Raw genomic sequence first — 22,417 nt, 5'->3', positions numbered from 1 at the left:
TTCAGTCCCGTAATCTTTCTCAGCACTCTCGTATCTGTGGTTTCCAATCATTGATGAAGTGAATATCATCTAGCTTTCCAAGTGAATATCATCTATCCAGCTGCCTTTCCACATTTCAGGCTTTTAATGGCTTTTTCTACTTCAAGTGTGGATATGTATTCCTGATTGCATGCCTGGTGTGTTTTTTTACCACTATGCTGTCACTGCTTGTTTCATCTATCAATTTTTCGAAATAATTACTCCATACTTCAAGGATATCTTTTTATCCAGTTTTTGTGTCACCTTTATCATCTCTAATTCCTTTCACAGCACTCTTTCCTCTAATTCTGAGCTTCTTCAACAACAACCTCCAGAATATCTTGCCACCTTCTTGATATATACCCTATATAGTCATCCATTGTTACCTAGTATTTCTAAAGCTTGGCTTTTTTTCACAAATGGCAACTGACAGCAGTGAAAGTAGTAATATTTGGATTTATTTTTTAAGAGGGAGAAAGACCCTCAAAACCAAGTTTGACTTTTTATGGAATTAAGTATAAATATTTATTCTTCATCATCAATATCCTGATATAAACTACACATTTCATTACTATGAAATGTGTAGTACCATGACAGCCCTACATGATTAAGTTTACATTATTATTAATCTCCTATCCACTATTTTCCTTCCAATTAGTCTGTTACTTGTGATAACTTAAATATTTTGAGAACTTTAATCTATCCTCCAAATTATCTATCATTTCCTTCTTCTAAGCCACTTTTCACTGAATCAATTAATCAGAAGTGCCTTAGGTGTCTTGCCATCTTTGCATCGTGCACTTGTTTTGCTAACCATTCTTCACCAATTCCATTTAAGTGGCCAATACCAACTTAGATTAGCTTTGCTAATAATGTCAAGTTTTTTACTAATATCTTCATTTTTAATATGATTCTGCCATTGATGCCATCAGTTTATGCCATTCATCTCTGTGATCTCTAGTATTTGATTAAGTACTTTATTTGTCCAAACTTCCAGATCTTTAGCTTAAAACACCATCTTGTATACTGCTAGTTTGGTGTTGTGGCTAATTTCTCTCTTATTCCATATAAATTTATTCATCTGACTACCCAACATACCAGCTTTGCTTATTGTATTGTCTATTTCCAGATTTAATCTGCCATCTTAACCAAAAAACTGTGCCTAAACAGCTGAAATATTTTATTGTTCTGGAGGATCTCTACTCAGTATGCATCTGAAGTTTTCTATGTTCCTGCTTAGTTTTGTAGTTTTGGTCTTTTTCATGCTAATTTTCAAGATAAATTTGATACAGCTATTATCCTGTAATAATCTTGCTTTGTCTTCGATTATTTCTTTAAGTGTTGTGAAATGTCAGCTGCCGCCATTTGTTGCTTTCTGCTATATCTTATTAGTCACACTCTGTTGTCTAACAAATTTATTTATTTTTTCGATTGCGCCAGTTAGATTACGTATTGAGAGCATATTCACCTTTCATTACTCAATCACAAGCAGGTTTGAATTTTTGGTGATAGTGTATTGTCTAAATCAGTCCAGTGTGTTGTTGACAACCATTTAATTAAATCAAGAATTCATATTATACAGCTCGATCCACATTAGCATCATGTTGAAGGCTTAATGAAATGTATACAGCACTTAGAAAGCATTAAAACAAACTTTAATACTTCCAATATTTTGTCTCAGTCACTGAGACATCTTTGTGGATTACAAAAAAATGAATGTAACATACGCTCAAATACCACATAATACTAAGCTAACCACGTGGATGATTCTAAAGCCCTATCTAGCTGGTACGCCTTGTATTTGCAAGCTGCTGCAGATTCTAAAAATAGACTATTTTTTGAATTTACTGTAGTGAAGCATGGTGGTTTTTTTCCAAGAGATCTTGTGGGTCATATCCAAAACATGGTCTGCCAGGTCTGAAAAGCATTAAAACTAACACTAACAACAGTACACTTAATTAAAACATTAAGTGTACTGTTGCTGATCTACCTGTCTGTCCAGAGTATGCCAGTTTACAGGAACAGAGTACTTTATAAACTCCAGGCACTGAGAGAGGAGGGAGCTGATCTTTGTTAGAACGGATAAGGGTAGTAAGTTTGCGGTGGGGCTTAAATGCTGTGTAAAGGTTGTACTTTTTTAAAGTCTTGGCTATTTTTTCTGACATTTCTTCAAGAAATCCAAGCCAAGAATTATCTGAACATTTGGATTTTGAGGTCTCAGGGAGCAATCAATTCCAGAGAAACTGTTCAAGGAAAGCATGGAATGCTTTCCTTGAACAGTTTCTCAGGAAATTTCTCTTGAAGTACTGTTTGTTTTCCTTAACGTGGAAATCTCAGTCTCAGGGATACTTGTCGGACTGATTGGATCACTCAGTCTAATAATGTCATCAGGGATTAAATCCTTAATCTGGTTATAGATATGTGGTCCCATATCCAACAGAATCTCACAAGACATATCTTCTAGATCTTTTATAACTGTTAAGAACTTTTCATTATTATCATTTGCAATTTCAGAATTATCAAGCTGATTATACCAGTTATAATTAAATCTGCTAAGCGGATTATTCAGTTACTAACCTGATATTTGAGTAATCCCTTTCTTTCCCTATAATCTAACCTTTTCTTCTATAATTATATCTAGCTAAATGCCCTATTTTGTTACAGTTAGAACACCTAAGCAGAACTCTTTCCTTTTATACTTCTATAATTACTCATTCTCACTAGATGATTCATCTGACATGTTGTTGGAGTTGTTAGTTAATTTAAGTTCTAACATTTTGATTAGTCTCTATTACCCTTTTAATATCAGTCTTTTTGTTTCTCTACCATTTCTTAATAAAATCTTTTAGCAACTCTAGTTTCAGAGAATCTGATTATCTAGTCTTCAAATTAACATCTAAACTAGCATCTATATTGCAACAAAAATCTTCAACATTTCTTATTATTTCCTTCATTTTTGGTTCACATGCTTTTCTGAATGGACAGAAAATTTCTTATGGACATAGATATACATCGATACACATTGATGTCATATTTCATGCATGACAATGCTTTAACAAAGCTTTGTGATTAAGTTATTACACACAAAAAGATTTATTTTAAGAATACAAACAATGACATTTCTTTTCTGTGTAATTTCTTTAAAAAAAAAAAAAAACTTGAAACGAACATGATAAATTCTTTTGATATGATAACACAATAAAGTAATTAACATATCACATGATAAATCATTTGAGATGTTACAATTCAGTTTAATTAGAGAATTCTAGAGTCTTGTAATAAATATGTTTAGAAGAACATTATCATATGCATAAAGCAAAGAGTTAAGTTTGACATCTTCAATTCTAATATCAAGGCTAACATTCTTTTAATGTGATACATGTAGATGAGGAATAAGAGTGGAGATAATGTGCATTCTTGTCTTACTACGGATTTTGTATCAAACCATCTTCCTGTATTTCCTTCAATTCTAACTGCTGACTGATAACTTAAATATAGACTATGCATTGCTCTGTATAATGTTCCTTTCACCCCATATAATTGTAGTGTTTTGAAGGCACCTTCTTGTATGCCTTTTCCAGATCTACAAACCTTGCTACAGATGCTTCTCATGAAAAGCTTTTCTTTGGGCACCTTGTGAAATGCCATTTTCAGATCTGCAAAACTAAAGTACAAATCCTTGTCCAATTCCCATGATTTCTCAACTATTTGTTAATCATCATCAAATTCCTGAAATGTACCCTCAATGAGTGTACAGGATATGATAGTACTACATGACAAACTAACATCATTACTACTTCCTATGTACAATTTTCCTTCAAATCAATATGCTACCCGTCAAGACTCCAACATTATCAGATCTTATATTTCTGTCTTCTAAGGCACTTTTTACTGTATTAATCCACCTATGTCTTGGTCTTCCTCTAGGTCTTTTTCCTGCCAACCTGGCAGAGAACACTTTTTTTTTTTTTTTCTAATCTTTCCTCTCCCATTCTGTTTAAGTGACTACACTACCTGAGATTAGCACTGCTAACACATTCCTGGATGCTAACAATGTCAAGTTCTTTCCTCATATCCTTATTTTTAATATGATATTGCCATTGATGTCATCTTTTCACACCCCTAATCTTTCTCAGCACTCTCATATCTGTGTTCTCTAGTCTTCAGGTGTTTTATTTTAACCCAGCTCTCAGAGACATAAGTTAAAATTGGTTTGAACACCGTCTTGTAAACAACTAATTTAGTGTTTTGACTTATTTCTCTCTTATTCCATAAAAATTTATTCAGTTGACTTCCTACAATATCAGCTTTGTTGATTCTGTTTTATTTCCATATTCAATTTACCATCTTCACTAAAAACGTGCCAAAGTAGCTGAAATGTTTTACTTGTTCTATAAGTTCTCAGTTCAATGCTTATGTCTATTTTCATTGTTACTATATTCTTAATGCTAATCTTTATATCAAATCTATTACAACAGGTATTCAATTTAGTTGGAGTATCTTGCAGACTTGTAACTGGATTTATACAGAAGTATAAGATCATCTGCATAAAGTAAAGAGCTGAGATCGACGTGCCAAATTTTGATATCAAGTTTAATACTACTTTCCTTCATAATGTGATCCATATAGATAATGAATAACAGAGGGGAATAATGTGTAGACCTGTGTCTACAACACAGGACTACAAAACTTAAATACAGATCTTTGATATTTTCACGATTTCTCAACTATTTGTTGTCAAATGAAAATCTGATCGTGAAGCTCTCTATTTGGCATGAATCCAGCTTGTTCTTCACCAAGCTTCCCTTCCACAGTCTTTCTCAATCATTTCTCAAGTATACTTTGCATAAATTTTATCAGGAATATTCAGTAGGGAAATACTTGTAATTCTCACATTCAGTTTTATTTCCCTTTTTGTATATGGGTACTATTAGAGCTCTACTCCAATCATCTGGAATTTCTCTCTCTGTCCAGGCCTTCTGAACTTTGCAGTGCAGCCACTGCAAGACTTTCATACCTCCATACGAGCATTTCTGGTCAAATAGCATCTACTGTTGCTGCCATTCCACATTTCAGGCTTTTGATGGCTTTTCTACTTTAAGTATGTATATGTATTCCTGACTGCATCCCTATTGAGTATTTTTTTGCCACTGTGCTTTTTCAATTTTTCAAAGTAATTACTCCATGCTTCCAGGATATCTTTTTCTCCAGTTTTCATGTCACCTTTATCATCTCTAATTCCTTTTACAACACTCTTTCCTCCATTTCTGAGCTTTTTCACCAACCTCCAGAATATCTTGGCACCTTCTTCATATTTATTTTCTATGTTCTTGCCAAAGTCTTCCTGTGACTTTTGTTTAGCTAGTTTTACACAGTGTTTAGCTTTCTTACATTTGTCTCTATATTCTCTAAGAGCACAAAGTAACTTATTTGCCAGCAACTTTTGATATGTTTTCTTCTTTTACTTCACTGTCTCTTTAACTTCCTGTGTCCACCATGGAGTTATGATTTTTCTATTCTTGCAAACAACCTCTCCACATGCATCTCTGGTGGAATAAATCAGTGTTTTCTTCAGGGCTTGCCACTTAATCTCCAAAGTTTGGTACCTGTTCTCAAATTCTTTCATTTTTTTCCTGAATAATATTTGTGTATTTTAGAGTGCACTACACATCTGAGAGCTGCTTAACTTGTATTCTCTTTAAAACTTTCTTAGATGTTCTTCTTTTCAATATGAAATTCAATTTTATCCTTCTCAAGACTAAATGGTGATCACTCACAATTTCATATCCTCTCTACACTCTTGTTGCCTTGCACAAGTGAGAAAACAATACTAACAACATTAACCTAGTCAATGAGATTTTTGCCTCTTCTCACCATGTGAAAATGTGCATTCATTTAAAAATTTTATGGAATTTACAACCGTGTTAAAAATTTTTTTTTATTATCCCGACATTTTGATATTCATATCAAGATCATCATCTGGAGCTTGAGATTGAAAAACATAACGCACTTCTGTTTCTAGATACACTTGTTACACGTCTTCCCTCTGGCAATCTTTCCCTCACTGACTACCGGAAACCAACACATATGGGACAATATATACACAAACTCCTCCTACCAGCACCCAACACAAAAACTAGATGTCATCACTCTAAAAAACAGGGCTCTGTCGATCTGTTCCAGTGAACAGGCATTGAAAGGCGAATTTAAAATTATCAGCAATAGTTGCCAAAAAAAGCGGATACAGCCAAAACACTATTAACAAATTTCTCTACAAAACCTCAATAAAAAACAAAGACAAACTAGACTACAGTAAAACTATAACCATTCCCTACATTAAAGGAACATCAGACAAAATAAACAGAGTACTACAAAAATACAACCTCAAAGCCACTATTAAACCTCCTGCAAAATTAAAATGCTTACTCAACTCATCCAAAGACCCACCCCCTCCACTAGCCCACCCTGGAGTATACCGTATTTACTGTACTTGCAACATGCCATATATAGGAGACACAGGACGCACAATTCCTATCAGACAAAAAGAACATAAACGACACATTAAATATAATAATTATGGTGAAGCTGGCCTTTCGGATCATGCTCTGAATACCTTACACAGAATTTACTGGAAAAGCACTAGCTGTCTACATTGCACTAAAATATGGTATGAACAGAAATTTAAGGAAGCCTGTGAGATCATTATCAACCACCCCAATCTGAACAATAATGATGGTCTTAAAATCCCAAACATATGGAAGGCATATATTCGACCAGTGGCGGCCCGTGAAGTTTTAAATGGGGGTGCTGCCTCTACAAAAAAAATTTTTTTTTTTTCATTAGAGGTCATGCCAGTAGAATAACGTGATCAAATCATTGTTTCTCTTGCTTACAGTTAATAATGTAACTCAACTTGTCTTGTATATTTATGTATGTTCCAGATGAAGATTGAAACGTTGGTATAATAAAGTTTTTTTTTTTTTTTTTTTTTTGTTGTTTTTTTTTTAGTGTTACATGGTGATCAGTTTGAATGCTGATCACCATGTAACACTAAAAGAAAGGATGAAAATGTGCACATATTTATGTTGGAACATTGTGTTAGTAATAACCAGTCCATTTCCTGAACAGAATTCATGACTTATTTTTAATGGTATTGACACCATCAAACAATTTTATCAAAAGATTTTTTTATTAATTGCTTATATTTTGCTGAATTTCAAATCAGCATCATCATCAGAGCACAACACAGCTTGTATATGCAAGAGAGAGTAATTGAAACAATAAGATTGTAATGAACCATGGATCTAAAAAAAAAAAACAAAACACAACAGCTATGTGGGAGTTGCTCTTAAGATAATAGTCTCCCAAATTTTTGGCAAATTAATGCAACCTTATTTGTTCAGGTTAGAAGAATTCTTCAAAGCCATGATTGACTCAAAAAATAATCTTTCAGATATGTAATGACTTCCACATAGCACATTCGTTTTGTGTGGACACCCCGTCACACAGTCATGTAATCCTATGTGACGGGGTGTCCAAAGCATGGTCTACCACTCATGACTTGCCATAGTAATAGTAGTGAATGTATTTTTTATGTTCTCAGGCGGATGTTAACCGACCTTCCTGTTTGCTCATAGTAGGCTAAGCCACAGGGAACTTCATGCACCCCAGGTGTATGTGCTAGAGGGTAAAGTTTATCCTTAGGCTAGCGGATCAGATTTGCTGGTTTAACATGAGGATTGAATGTGGTGTGAAGCCCATGTTTCATCAGTACTTTGGCTATCTTTTCTTATGTACCTCAGACATAGGGAATAGAAATGGTAATGTGTTCCTGTGTATTAGGGGAGTGACAGGTAACGAGGCTATGTAGTATTTTATCAATTTTGTAGGAATTGTAGCCGTCGGCCAAGAACGTGTGGTGCAGATATTTGAGTTCTGTGGACAGAGCTGCATCGTTAGAAAAAATGGCTCTGGCTGTGTGTGTAAGTGTTTTTAAATATAAGCAGTTAATAAAACCTCTTTTGATAAAATTATTTGGTGTTGTTAATACCATTAAAAGTTAATACCAATAAAAAAACAACTAAGCTTATCTGTTAGATTCCTGAGCAGAAATTCAACAGGTATTTGCCATTATTATTAGGTTTGCTCTTTTTTCCAAATTTTCTCAAAATATTTTTGTATGTCTGACAATCATTTCCTACTCTGCTATTTTGATCCCCAACAATGACCAGCTTTTCCTTTTTCGTTGTGTCATTTGCTTTCTCTACAGCCTCAAAAAGTTCCTCCACTGCTACCTTTGTAGAACCTTCTGTGGGTCATAAGCACAAATAAGTCTCATTGTCCAGTTCCATGTCACTCTACTTGATAATGCCTGCCATTCAAGAAGATTAGCCTCATTAGTGTTGAATACTATAGCTACTCCTTCTTTTCCCTGATTGTTATTGCTTGAATATAACATTTAGTATTTATTGCTCAGAAAGATCACACCAGTTTTTGTCTTTTTTTTGTTTCACTCACACCTATTATATTGATCTGGTAAAGTCCGACCACAGTAGTGAGAGCTGTCGTTGGCAGGCTGCCAAGAAGAGTCAATTTATGTTGAAGGGGAGAAAGAAATAAGGGCGATGTACGAATTAGTCATCAACATGCGAAATCACATTCTTTATATGTAAAATTTTCCAACTCTTATACAAGCAAAATAGTTACCACTTTAAAAACTGCAATTATAAAAGATAAGTTAATTTTCCGACGTGCAATATTAAATAACTCATCCCACAGTACGGATTGATTACCCTATAATCGGAGTGGATTCTCCTTCTTTTGACTTGCTCAGAAGTGTCGAAGGTTCTCCATCTGTGGGCATACTATACTTATCCAATTCCTCAGCTAGCTCAATTTCTTTGCCATTCAGGCTTCTTTTGTTGAACGTACCGATCTTGAACTCTGGTGATGTTGACTTGGGGGGTGTGTTTCAGGATTTGTTCCAGTAGCTGAATTTTCACTCTTCTACCTGGTTTACTGGCAAAAACAACAAGGGCCTTGTTTAACTGGGCAGTGCCTCAGCTTGCATGAAATTCTTTCATGTTGTACCATCATTTTATATTGTTGTTTAATAGGAATAAGAATACAGTTTGGTTGGCTAAATCCAAAATTGCCAGCTCATCCTTGTTCGATCAGTATTCAGTTAGATAACCTACAGGGTGCACTACAAGACGGTGTGTATTGGACATTAGGTCAGAAGCTCTGATTGGTTCTCCACATTCCTGTAAAGGCTTATGTGGTGGTCTCCTCTCCGTTATACAGCTTTGACTCTTAAGCATCCCCTTTTTACAACTATGTGTTAAGTGTAAATCTGATCTTGGCAACCTGTTTTTTCCTGAACCCAGCTACTTGTTCTCCAATTTTTTCTTCCACAATCTTTCTCAACCTCTTTTCAAGTATGTTTGCATAAATTTTACCTTGAACACTTAATAGAGAAATTTCTCCCTAATTCTCACAGTTTTTTTTTTTGTTTTTTTTTAATAGATGGGCACTATGAGAGTTTTATTCGAATAATTGGGAATTCAACCTTCTAAAATGTGCATTGTAGCCACCGCAAAACTTTTATACCTCCATACATAAGCATTTCTGGTCGAATATCATCTCCTCCAGCTGCCTTTCCACATTTCAAGTTTTCAACAGCTTTTTTACCTCAAGTATTGATATCTACTGCTCTTTGCACTCCTCTGGAAAATTTATTTTAAAGTACTGTTCTGTCACTGCTTGGTTCGTTTAATAGTTTTCAAAGTCATTACTCCAGACATTTAGGTTATCCTTATCTTCAATTTTCATGTCACCTTTATCATCTTTGATTCCCTTTACAGTACTGTTACCTCCATTTCTAAGTTTTTTCAATAGTCTCCAGAACATTTTCTCACCTCCCTGATATTTATTGTCCATACTCTTACCAAAGTCTTCCCATTACTTGTTTAGCTACTTTTACATATATCTTAGCTTACTTACATTTTTCTGTGTATTCTTTTAGGGGACATACTGACTTATTTGCTAGGAACTTTTGGTGTGCTTTCTTCTTTTCTCAGACTTCATCTATAATTGCTCATCTCTGCCATGGGGGTTTTATTTTTCTATCACCACAGCTGAAATAATCAATGTCTTTTTCAGAGTTTGCGACTGAAACTCCAAAGTTTGGTTCTTGTTTCTTTTTCAAATCGCTTCATATTTTCTTCAATAATGTTTGTATAGTCGAGTCTACAATTTACCTTTTAAAGCTGCTCAACTTTAATTATTTTTAAAACTTTCTTACATACTCTTCTTTTCAATGTGATATCCATTTTTATCCTGCTTAGTACTAAGTCAGAGGTCTTCAACCTTTCAGACATTGCGGGCCGCATTAAAAATTTCGGTGGAGCCCACGGGCCACTAAGCTATACTGCGGTATTTAGAATTGTAAGATGCTTTCCAGATTCACAAGGAACACTGTGCATTTGATGCTTTATATATAAAATCCTATAAAAATAAACTCAGCTTTAAGAGCATAGGTAGGAGTTGGGTTCATGATAAGTAAATACAATCGGTACTTGAAAAAAGATAATTTAATGAAGAAAACATTCATTTTTTACAATGTCAATGGGCAACTTGGCAATGTTTTTCCATGACCAGCTTTTCAGTGTTGGAAGTTGCTATACGCAGAGTATTCTCGAGATGTTGATCCGTAATCTGAGTTCTTGTCTTGGACTTCACATGCTTCATTCTGGAGAAGAACTGCTCACATAAGTATGTGGTTGCTAACAAAGCTCACATCTTCAAAACATGCCGGCAAAGATTAGGGAATTCATCTTCAGAAATGTAGTCTTTGTAAAATGTCAGCAAGGGCACATTGAATAATTTTTCTCTCAAAGAAGAGTTGTTTAGGAGTTCAAGCAGCTTCATTTTTACTGAGCCTGGCATTCCGGCAGCATTGACACTGAATGGCTTTGAAAATAAATCTAAAGAAGACTGTTGGTTACGAAAATCACATAATCTCTCTTTGAACTCACTTTGCAACATGGTAATTTTGTAGCTTATTCATCAAGAGATGAACAGTTGGACTCAGCGAGAAGCTGAAAATGAGTTAAGTCTTTTTTTTGCGAGTTGTGCCTCCCAAAGTTTGAGCTTGGCCACAAAAGCTTTGATGTGATCAAAGAGAGTGTGCACCAGTTGAACTTTGGATTGTATCCACATGTTTAGGTCATTCATATGCAATGATATGTCAGTCACAAAGGCAAAGTCTGTCATCCACTTCGGATCATTAAATTCCACAATCGGATTCCCCTTGGTTTGCATGAACTACTGTATTTCGCTCCTTAAAAAAAAGGAAAAACAGTTTTCCTTTTTTTTTTGCGAGTTGTGCCTCCCAAAGTTTGAGCTTGGCCACAAAAGCTTTGATGTGATCAAAGAGAGTGTGCACCAGTTGAACTTTGGATTGTATCCACATGTTTAGGTCATCCATATGCAATGATATGTCAGTCACAAAGGCAAAGTCTGTCATCCACTTCGGATCATTAAATTCCACAATCGGATTCCCCTTGGTTTGCATGAACTACTGTATTTCGCTTCTTAAGTCAAAAACTCTTTTAAGAACCTTTCCCTCTGCTCAACCAATGCATGTCACTATAATAAACCACATCGCCCTGATCCGCTTCACACTCTTGGGTCAAAAACTCTTGGAATTGATCTTGCCCTAATAATGTTGACGACAGTCCCAATAACTTTCATGATATTACCAAATTCAATAGTTTTAGTGCACAAATTCTGATGGATTAAGCAGTGGTAATGGACAAAATCTTTTCCTTCTACTTCCGGTTCTTTCCTTAGCAGGGGCGCCATCAGTTACCACACCCTCGAGGTTGGTTAAGCTGAGGTTGAAACACTGGAGTGTTTTCTTGGCGGCTTCAAGAAAATCGGCGCCTTTCGTTGTTCCCTTCATAAGTATGAGTGCTAGCGGTTCTTCTGTCACATTGAATTGTTGATCAATGCCACGGACAAAGATAGCCTGTTGTGCTATATTCTTCACATCTGTGCTCTCATCTAAAGCAAGTGAATATGACATAAATTCGGGCGACCTTTTTTTTAAAGTTCCTTCAATGTCATTAAGCCGTTAACCCTTAACATTAAGTAGTTAACCCACACAAACTCAATTTTTTAAACACTTCCTTATTATTTGGGCAGAATATCCCCAGCAGCAATGAGACACTCTTTCACAAACTCGCCGTCCAAGAAGACTTTTGATTTTTTAGAAATTTTTTCAGCTATTACATAACTTACTTTGATGCACACTTTGCTCTCTTCCCTCTGCCTTTTAAATGCATGATGACTAACCATATAACAGAATTTTGCAAGAAATCAAAAAAAAAAAAAAAAAAAAAATTAAATTATATTTATATCAATAATTGTTATTTGTAAACCTGTTATTTATAAATATCAACCTAATGATTTTCAGCTTAAGAATTTGAAAACAGCATGAATATAATTTCTTCAGCATTGTCAATTAAATGAGAGAAGTTGATTCATTCATAGTTATGCAAACAAAGCTGACAAGTATTCCAATTGTCAATATATGTACCGCTTGACACATTTCAAAATAGATAACTTATCATCAAATTCCTTACGTACCTTCAGGGAATATACAGGATATTTTGATAAATTAAAAAGTTAGACCTTTGCTAATTTCCTATTAACAGTTTTCCTTTAAATCAATAAGTTATCTGTCATGGCTTCGGTATCATCAGATGTTATGTCTTTTATGGCACATCTTACTATACTATATGAACCAACATAGATCTTGCTCTGGGTGTTTCTTTTTTTCTGCCATATTCTGTCAAAAACACTTTGCTAACTTTTCCTCTCCCATTCTGTTTAAGTGACCATTCCAAATGACCTCTACTAACACATTCCTGAATGATAACAGCATCAAGTTTACTAAAATCTTTCCTTTTAATATGATACTGCTATTGAACATGTGTTCACTACCCTAAATCTTTCTCAGAACTATTACATCTGTGGTCCCAGTCTTTGATAAAGTATTTATTTCTAACACAGTCTTGTAATACAGCAAGTGTAGTGTTTTTGGTAATTTTTCTCATATTTCATAAAAATTTATTCAGTTTGCTTCCTACCATACCAACTTAGCTAAGTATGTTGGGTATTTTCATATTTAATTTTCCATCTTCACTAAAAATTGTGCCTAAGTAGCTGAAAAGTTTTACTTGTTCTATAGGTTCTCCATTCAGGAAGCAGTTTAGATTTTTTAATATTTCTGCCTATTTTCATTGTCTTTTTATTGCTGATTTTCATATCAAATTTATTATAACAGTTATTCAATTTAGTCAGAGAATCCTGCAAACTTGTACTGGATTTATTTAGAAATATAACATCACCTGCATTAAGTAAATAGCTGAGATTAACATCTCCAATTTTCATATCAAGTTTATTAACACTTTTCTTTATAATGTAAGCAATATAAGTGACATATAGCATTGGAGATACATTGTACCCTTTTCTCATATTTAATTTACAAGCTGACTTGCAATTCGAATATAGATTATGTCTTGCTCAAAGTAATGCCCCATTTACTTTAGCATTTTGAACAGCATTTCTCTTGGTACTTTGTTAATACTATTTCCAGATCTACTAAACTTAAATTCAGATTCTTGTTTAATTACAATAATTTCTCAACTAAAGTGAAAATCTGATCCTGATAACTTCTATATGACCTGATGCTATCTTATTGTTCTTAAAACTTCCCTTTAAAGATTTTTCTTTACTTTTTCTGAAATATACTTGCATATATGTTACTGGAAATCGGTATATGTCACATATAGTTTGGTTTTCTTGTTTTAGAAGGGCACCATGAGAGCTCTATTGCAATTACATGGAATATGACCTTCTGACCAGACTGTCTGAATAATGCAATTTATTTTTATGGCCAAGCCACTGTAAAACTTTTAACCTCTGTATTTGAGCATTTTTGGTTGAATATCACCTACCCCAGCTGCCTTTCCACATTTCAGGTTTTTGATGACTTTTTTTGCTTCAAGTACTGATGAGTTTCTTCATTCCTGTTCAGTAATTTCTGCTACTCTCCTCTCACTATTTGTTTCATTGGGCAGTCATTCAAATTAATTACATCACATTTAAACTGTTTAGCACATCCAGTATTTGGATCACTTGTAAGCAAAAGTGAGTAGAACCTCTTCATCATCATCATCATCGTCATCACTTTTTTATTTTTCATCGAGATTCTGAAGGACAGCTTCTATTATTTCATCATCACTAACAGCCTTGTCATCCATCAATTCCTCAATATCTGCAGATGAAAAATCATAAAATCCTTCTCTGCCAACTGCACGTGCTAATCCAATGATATTGGGATATTCAGTTGTATGCAAATATACATGGTTTTTCTTTTTTCACACATTCTAGCCAAGTAGCTTTCCAGCATGCATTTAGAGTTGATGGTTTCAATTCTGATACTGATAATGCCAACATAGCAAGTTATTTGCAATCCAAAATAGAAAATTTCTTCCTCACATCAATAACTATCAGTAAATTATCCTTGTCTAGTTTATCTAAAATATATTGGAATGTTCTTCTTATGTAGGAAGTTTTGAAGGTAGCGATCACACCCTGGTCTAGTGGTTGTTATTGAGTATGTTGTATTATGTGGCAAAAAACAAAATTCCGCCTTCGAGTGTTCTAAAACAGGATGGACAGTCACATTATTTATAATCAATAAAACTTTATAAAGTCCAGACTTTTTTTCCATCAAATAGCCTTTAACTTCTGGAACAAAACATTGATGAAACCATTCATTAAAAATTTCTTTTGTAACCCAACCTTTTTTTTTTTTTTTTAATTTGCCTCCCCCCCACCCCCCCACAATTCAAGTTTTAGTCACATGCACCGTACTAGGAAATGATAATTATAATAGAGGTACCCTTTTTAACAGAACTGAATTCAAACAGAAATTTTAAAAATAAGCGCCATTTGAACCTGTGTTAAATCAAAATATACAGTGTAAAAATAGATTTGTTTTTGTTTTCTCAACCATGTTATTTCAAAATTGTTTAAAAAAAAAAAGCCTTGTAAAAAGAGAATTAACTGTACTTGTATTATCACTACTCATCAGAGCTTTAAGAACGAATACAGAATCCTGAGACCTGCACATCAAATATTTACTGCATTGTATTATTAACTAACAATAATGTATTTTATGAGTTTTAAAATTAGGTATATTCATCACACTCTACTATACTATCCCACTGCACTGCCTTGCTTACTTGAGGTAGGAGTGGTTCCAAAAAACTTTCTGGCTGGATCTGTGCATGGTAATACAGATATGGTCTGATGAGTGTCCTTTGTATTGCAGTAATCCACTGATTTGTCTTCTGCACATATAATACGGCCTTAGAATTTTCAAATTTTCCTCTGTTTCTTTTAGTATTGCTCCATATATAAATTAATCATGCATCTGTCTCTGAATATCATTGAGCAAAACCTTGTATTTATTGTTGGAAGCTTTTATCACATGCCTACTTTCTGGCTTATTCAGATCATCCTGAAGAGCTGGTATGTCAGCATTATAATGCTGATGTATTAGCAGATAAACCTCCTCATCCAAACTGCATCCAGTTACATTAAACTGCACTTTTATTGTTCCTGGAAGATGATGATATTTGACAATAAAATGTTATCCTTCTGTCCTCCTTAAATTCCTAACACTGGATGCAAAGATTTTATGTAATAAAATTATTGCATTCATACCAGCCACATGAAGATATGGCAATTCAGAAATTGTCATATTTCAGGAAATTGAATTAGCATTATTAGCACTCAATTCAGATATGACATGACATTTAGATATTTTTCACAAGTTTAAAATAAGTACGATTAGTAGGGACTTGCCAAGAAGAATTTAAGGGCCCTATTTTAGTTTTTTTTTGTTTGTTTGTTTGTTTGTTTTATACTTATAACATTTTTCCTATAATAGGGCCCTTACATTCTTCTTGGAAAGTCCCTACTAATTGTACTTATTTTAAAATGAGCTGCAACTCTAAATTTTTTATTTCATTTCTTTTTGCATTTGTGATATGACATTTGGATTCATTGCAGCTATATTGGAAAATTACACATCTATTTTTTAACTGATTTTTTTAAATTGATTACAGAAGCTGCTAGGAGAAATTGTGGGGTAACAGGAATATGGTTTCTAACAACATGAGGCAGTGAGACCCAATATCTCTGACCATTTTTATCATGCTTTTGGAATGGGCAGTAAATGTCATAAAGGATAAAATGGAATTTCAATTCAGGGTACAAAAATCAGTAATTTACAATTTGCAGATGATACAGTCAGTATTGAAGTGAAGTGAAGAAGGAAAGAGATAGATTGATGAAAAATATTGAAAGCAAATAAATGATATCTGAAAAGAAGAGAGTCTGTAAAGAAAAGCAAATAAAGGCCAACAAACATGAGCTGGAATCTGTTAGAAACTTCATGCACCTTTTGTTGTCTACATTGTGTGCAACATGACACACAATTTATTCTATAAAAAAAGAGGTGAGATTGTGGATAACAAAAGCTAAAGTAAATCTGCAAGCAGTGCACATGATATGGAAAAGTAAATCAGTGAGCTTTCCGATAAACCTGAGACTTTTAGAACACATGTTCACAAGCACTCTGTATGATTGTGACACATGGGTGATGGTCAGAGACTGTGAGGTGAATATTGGCTTTTGAAAGAATATGTTATGGAAAGATTCTGTGAATTGGATGATTGCAAAAGGTAACAAATGAGAATGCACTGCAGAAAATAATTCAAATTAAACTTATGCATTTTTGAACATACCTTCAGGATGGATAACAGTAGAGAAAGAGATTGAAACCTTAATGTTTGGTACAGTGAATGGTATAAACAGAAGAGGAATGCCAAGAAACAAGAGTAGATAGATGGTGTGAATGAATGATCTGGAAAGAGATTGTAGGATTTGAGTCACCATGCAATGAACAGAAAGAAATGACAAATAATGGTGAAAAAGGCATTGGACACCAATGGGCATTAGAACCCTGGGCACTGATGATGATAAAATACTATAATGTGATCATAATATATGGTGCTCAGTTATTTCATGGTTAAGACTATCCACTTGTATAATTTTTATAACTGTTCTGATAACTTACTGGTTTTACTTTGTTTTAAAGGTAATAGATATTGCAGATAATGCTAATCCATGGACAATCTTTCTTGAGACCGTGGAACCCGATTCTGGTGCAGACTCATTACCAGAGTTTGACAAGGAAAGTAAGCAATATTTATTTGTTTTTTATTTTAAATTAATCTGTTTATTTTCTTTTGCTAAGTTATAATTTTTGGAATAAAAGTAATTTTTATTTTGAAATAATTTAAATATTGAAATGTAAATTTTTTTTAAAATATTGATATTTTAAAATAATAATGGTGCAAAGGTGGATTCAATTAAAATTTTACACTGCACTAACTTTACTATATGGAAGTGAAATTCGGACATTGAAATGAAAAAAATAATCAAAAATTAATAGCAGGTGAAATAAAATTTATGAGGGGGAAAAAAGCAACTTTTTCCCCTCTTTCATCATAAAAGAAATGAACTAATGAAAGAATTAAACCAGAACTCAGTAATAGAGAAAATTTTTAAAATGTAAATGCATTTGGATAGTGCATATTAGAATGATTTCAGAAAATCTGGAATTCACAGCATCCTAGCCATAAATAAATTTGCAATATTTTTAGTCGCTGTTTTTAGTGATTCTCCACATGTCTTGGGCTGTAACCACATCCAAGTTCTTCATTCTCAAGTCCTCCTCCACCAGCTCCCTACATCTCTTCTTTGGCAACCCAAGCTTCCGCCTCCCCTGCACATCCATCTGCATGACCTTTCATCCCACATACTCATCCTCCCTCCTCATCACATAACCAAACCATCTCAACCTTGCCTCCTGTATCTTAGCTTCTAAGTTCATAATTTTCACCATTCCCCTTACATAGTTATTTCTCAGATGATCCTTTCTGGTCACACCACACTTCCACCTAAGCATTCTCATCTTCGCTACCTCCATCCTACTGATGTTATTTTTCCTCAGAGCTGGCTTCACTACTCTCCTGTAGATTTCACCTTTTAGATTGATTGGCACCCTCTTATTGCATAGCACTCCAGCCATCTCTCTCTCCAGTTCCTCCATTCAGCTTGTATCATGCATCCCACTTCCTTCTAGCCTTTCCATTCTTTTTCACTGTTGAACCTAAGTATCCAAAGTCTCTAACTTTCCTGGTGACATTTCCTTGCAACTTCAGATCTGTCTCCTGACTGCAATCCACTTTGCAACACATATACTCTGTCTTACTTTTGCTCACTCTCATGTCTCTCTTCCAGTACTTTCCAGTTTAGCTGCAACTTTTTCTCGTGATTCTGCAAACAGCACGATGTCATCCGCATACAACATTATCAGAGGCACGCCTTGTCTCATCTCTGTTACCACCTCCATCACAATAATAAACAGTTTAATATTCCCAGGTGTACAGGGAATGGGGAATTACACAGTATGTAATGATCATTTAGAACGAGCCTCAGTCACTCACAAGTCTTGGCGACACGAGTGTGTTATTTGTAGTTTTCTTCATTTGCTCAATTTTTTAGTTAATTTCTTTTTAACTATAACCCTTTCACTTTTCCAATAACGTCAAAAAGAAGCAATTATGTTAGAGCAAAAATACCAGCCATCAAGCGAGTAACACTGTTTAAAGCTCATTATTCTGAATTCTGAAACTCAAGCAGTCTTAGGTATGGCTAACCAGTTGCAAATGGAAGTTTCAGAAGGCAATGTTATGAGCTGCTTTAATCTTGCACTATGAAATTTCATCCAATACTTTCCTTGAATTAGAGTAACAAGAAAGAAATGAAGAAGAAAGAGACAAAGAAGATAACAGATATGAAGCTCCAACTCAGTTTCTCACTTTAAAAGACATAGAAGAAGCATTTAAACTTCTTGAAAAAGCTCAAGCAATCTTTGAAACACAAGATTCAGAGTTTGGACGATTTAGTAAATTTCCCTGTGAAATGAATAATGCTTCTGCCTGCTATCGAGCTATTTTAAACAAAAAGAAGCGAAAGTCAACGAAGCAGATGATTCTCGAGGCCTTCTTTGAAAAAAAAAAAAAAAGATGCACTAATATATATCTCCTATTAACACAACGACTGCCGATTCGCTCGGTGATATAGAAATGAGCTAATTTTTTTCAAAGAATCTTTTTTTAATTTAAAATTTTTCTTATATTTTTTTTTATATATGTAAATCTTTGGCCAGTAAAGTCTTTTCTTATCCTTAAATATTCATTTTATATTTTACATATTCCTTCTTACGAATGTAACTCTCACTTATAGCATTATTTCTATTGCAAATAAATTTCCACTTTACGAATAGTCGCCGGGAACTATTTAATTCATAAAGGCGGAAACTACCTGTATATAATTTCTTGGTATCTTTAATTATAGACTCAATGAGTGGAGGACAGGTAATTATTATGGGGGATTTCAATTATGGTAACATTTATTGGAAAGAGGAGAGGGCACATGGGAGGAAAGAAATAGAATTTATGCAGTTACTAAGAGATAATTACCTGAGACAGCATATAATGGAATATACTAGGCGTTCGAGAATGCTCGATCTAGTAATTGCATCTGAGAATTTGTCTATAATGAATATGACCACGTTGCCACCAATTGGTGAGAGAGTGATCATATGGTCTTGATCTGTGAAGTGGCTAAATGTGTGGGATTTTCAGTTGCGACAGGGTATATGTGGAATTACCAGGCTGGTAAGTATGACAAGCTTAGGAGATTGCTTGGATCTAAGGAGAAAGGTGACCTGCAGGCTCGAACAGTACAAGGCAAATGCCAGAAGGGTAATTAACGTGGTAAGAAAAGCAAAAGCAGATTATGAAAGGAAGTTACCAATACAGCTAAAGAAAATCCCAAACAGTTATTTCGATATGCTGCAAGTAAAAGAAAAAACATACACAGCAGAATGATTTTAAGGAATGCTGATGATAGGAAAGTAATTGAATCAGTTGAAATAGTAGAATTACGAAGCAAACACTTTGCAAAAGTATATCATCTCTGCGGTGATGTTGAAGCAATGATGGAACCGATGGCTTATACGGTATTGAAGTGAATGAAATGCAGGTGAATAGCATATTACAGAACCTTAATATGAATACATTAATGTGAATTCACAGATGTATTCACATTAATGAATTAATGTGAATACATCTGTGTGATTGGATGATATACCAGCTCGAATCTTACGTGAAGTGGCAAAGGAATAGTTATTGCCCTTGACCACATTATTTAATCTAAGTCTCAACTCTGGGTTAGTTCCGAGGGAGTGGAAAAAGGGGAAAATAGTTCCATTGCATAAAGGAGGCTCCAAGACTGCTGCGGCAAATTACCGATCAGCATATCAGGAGTCTTTTTCAAGGTATTGCAGAAATTAGTCAAGAACAAAATACAGGAATGGATAGATAGAAATGGGATACTCTATGGAGATGGGGAGCAGCATGGTTTTGTGAAGGGTAAATCATGCCACAGTAACTTGTTCACGTTTTATAATACAATGACGGCTGAATTGGATAAGGGTAATAGGTTTACAGTGATACTGCTGGACTTTGCTAAGGCCTTTGACAGGATACCACATGGAATTCTAATCAGTAAATTGCAGCATATGGGGTTTGATATAAGGTTGGTGAGATGGATAGGAGGGTGATTGATGAAGAGATATCAAAGAGTAGTTTATCTAGGAGTAGAGTCCAAAAGAAGGTCTGTGACGAGTGGTGTTCCACAGGGTTCTGTTCTTGGACTACTGCTATTAATTTGTTCGCTAATGTCATAGGAAAGGATCTGAGAGGAACTGTTCAGTTATTTGCCGATGATGCAAAGTTGGGTAGAGTAATAATGAATATACGTGATGTGAAAATTTTCCACGATGATTTGGATAGATTGGCAGACTGGGCTAAGGAGAATGGATGTCAGTTTAATGTGGCAAAGTATAATTTATCCATTTTCTTCCCCTCATATGACTTGCTCTCCTTAGTCTGGGGGTGTAGATAGATATTACTTCTTGCATTAATTTTTTGAAATGAATCATAACCTGAACCAGTTCTGCAGTATTCTGTAACATATCTTTGGGAATGGGGAGATATCTCTTTAAAATCAAAAATTGAATGTTTTCAAATAAAACATTGTCTAACCCCTAAAATTTTATGAAATGTTACATCAATAATTAACATAAAGAATAACTATATTTACTGTAAGGAGCAAGACCTCCACTCTTCCCTTTCATTTGAATGCTCGCTGATTAGGAGATTTCTTATTAGGAATCTATAGCATTTACATTTATGTGGCTTGTTGGGTGATTTCGAATACTTTGAAACATGGACAAAGACCCACCCATATATTAGAATCTGTTATAGGATATTTACCATTTCTAGAACTTTGGAGGAGCAAGATAATTACAATAGAAAGAAAGTGACATGACCAAAAACAATGATAATAGAGATGAAATAAAAATTGGAATAGGTCTCACATATATTTCATATAAAATGATATTTTTGTTAAGCTATGTTTGGAAGAAAGACATTTTTGAAAAATTATACAAGTTAATATTATAGTAATGAAGATGTTGAATAAAGCTCTTGAACATAATTTAAGAGGGTTGGTTGAAAAGTTTGGTAAATTTCCAATAGACGGTGACACAATTCGTTCATTCATACCAGTGCCTGCATGTATCATCTTTTTCACAACCCCTGGCAAAATTTTAGCGAAGTGCAATGCTTAGTTCTCGTTTGGCAAACATTTAAAATGACCGTGTTCGCATTTTTTTATAAAAATGGAGAACAACGAGTTTCGTGCAGTGATAAAACACTTTTCTTTGAAGAAGTGGATGTCCATTCGGGTCAAAGCCGAGTTAGATGCAGTTCATGAGGACCGCACCAGCATTAAAGACTATTTATTTTTGAATAAATGGGTTTAAATGTGGTCGTAAGTCCATCGAAGATGAAGCACGCTCTGGATGGCAGACTTAGGTCACTATGAAGGAAATGATTGACAAAATCCATGATATTGTTATCGAAGACCGCCAAGTGAAAGTGCGTGACATTGCTGAGATTGTAGGCATCTCAACTGAATGGGTGTATAATATCCTACACGAAAAATTGCACATGAAAATGCTCTGGGCAGGATGGGTGCCGCAATTGTTGACTGTCGATCAAAAACACATGTAAAAAGACATTTCAACGCAGTGTTTGGCGATGTTTATTCGCAGGTGCAT

General features: G+C 34.5%; 1 protein-coding gene across 1 annotated transcript in view; it reads left to right on the top strand.

The window, feature by feature from the left end:
* Usp7 (Ubiquitin-specific protease 7) overlaps nucleotides 1-22,417 on the top strand; it is a 747,694-nt gene that overhangs the window by 438,034 nt on the left and 287,243 nt on the right. The window contains exon 19 of the mRNA XM_090397965.1: nucleotides 17,258-17,357. Within this exon, the coding sequence (XP_090254091.1) occupies nucleotides 17,258-17,357 (100 nt within the window). The remainder of the gene's footprint in view (nucleotides 1-17,257; nucleotides 17,358-22,417) is intronic.

Source organism: Typopeltis vanoorti, chromosome 9 (assembly GCF_054136105.1).
Source record: "Typopeltis vanoorti isolate ZY-2024b chromosome 9, IOZ_Tvanoo_1.0, whole genome shotgun sequence".
NCBI classification, from domain to species: Eukaryota; Metazoa; Arthropoda; class Arachnida; order Uropygi; family Thelyphonidae; genus Typopeltis; species Typopeltis vanoorti.
The sequence above is the reverse complement of the archived record's forward strand: the minus strand, read 5'-3'. Positions and strand labels throughout refer to the sequence as shown.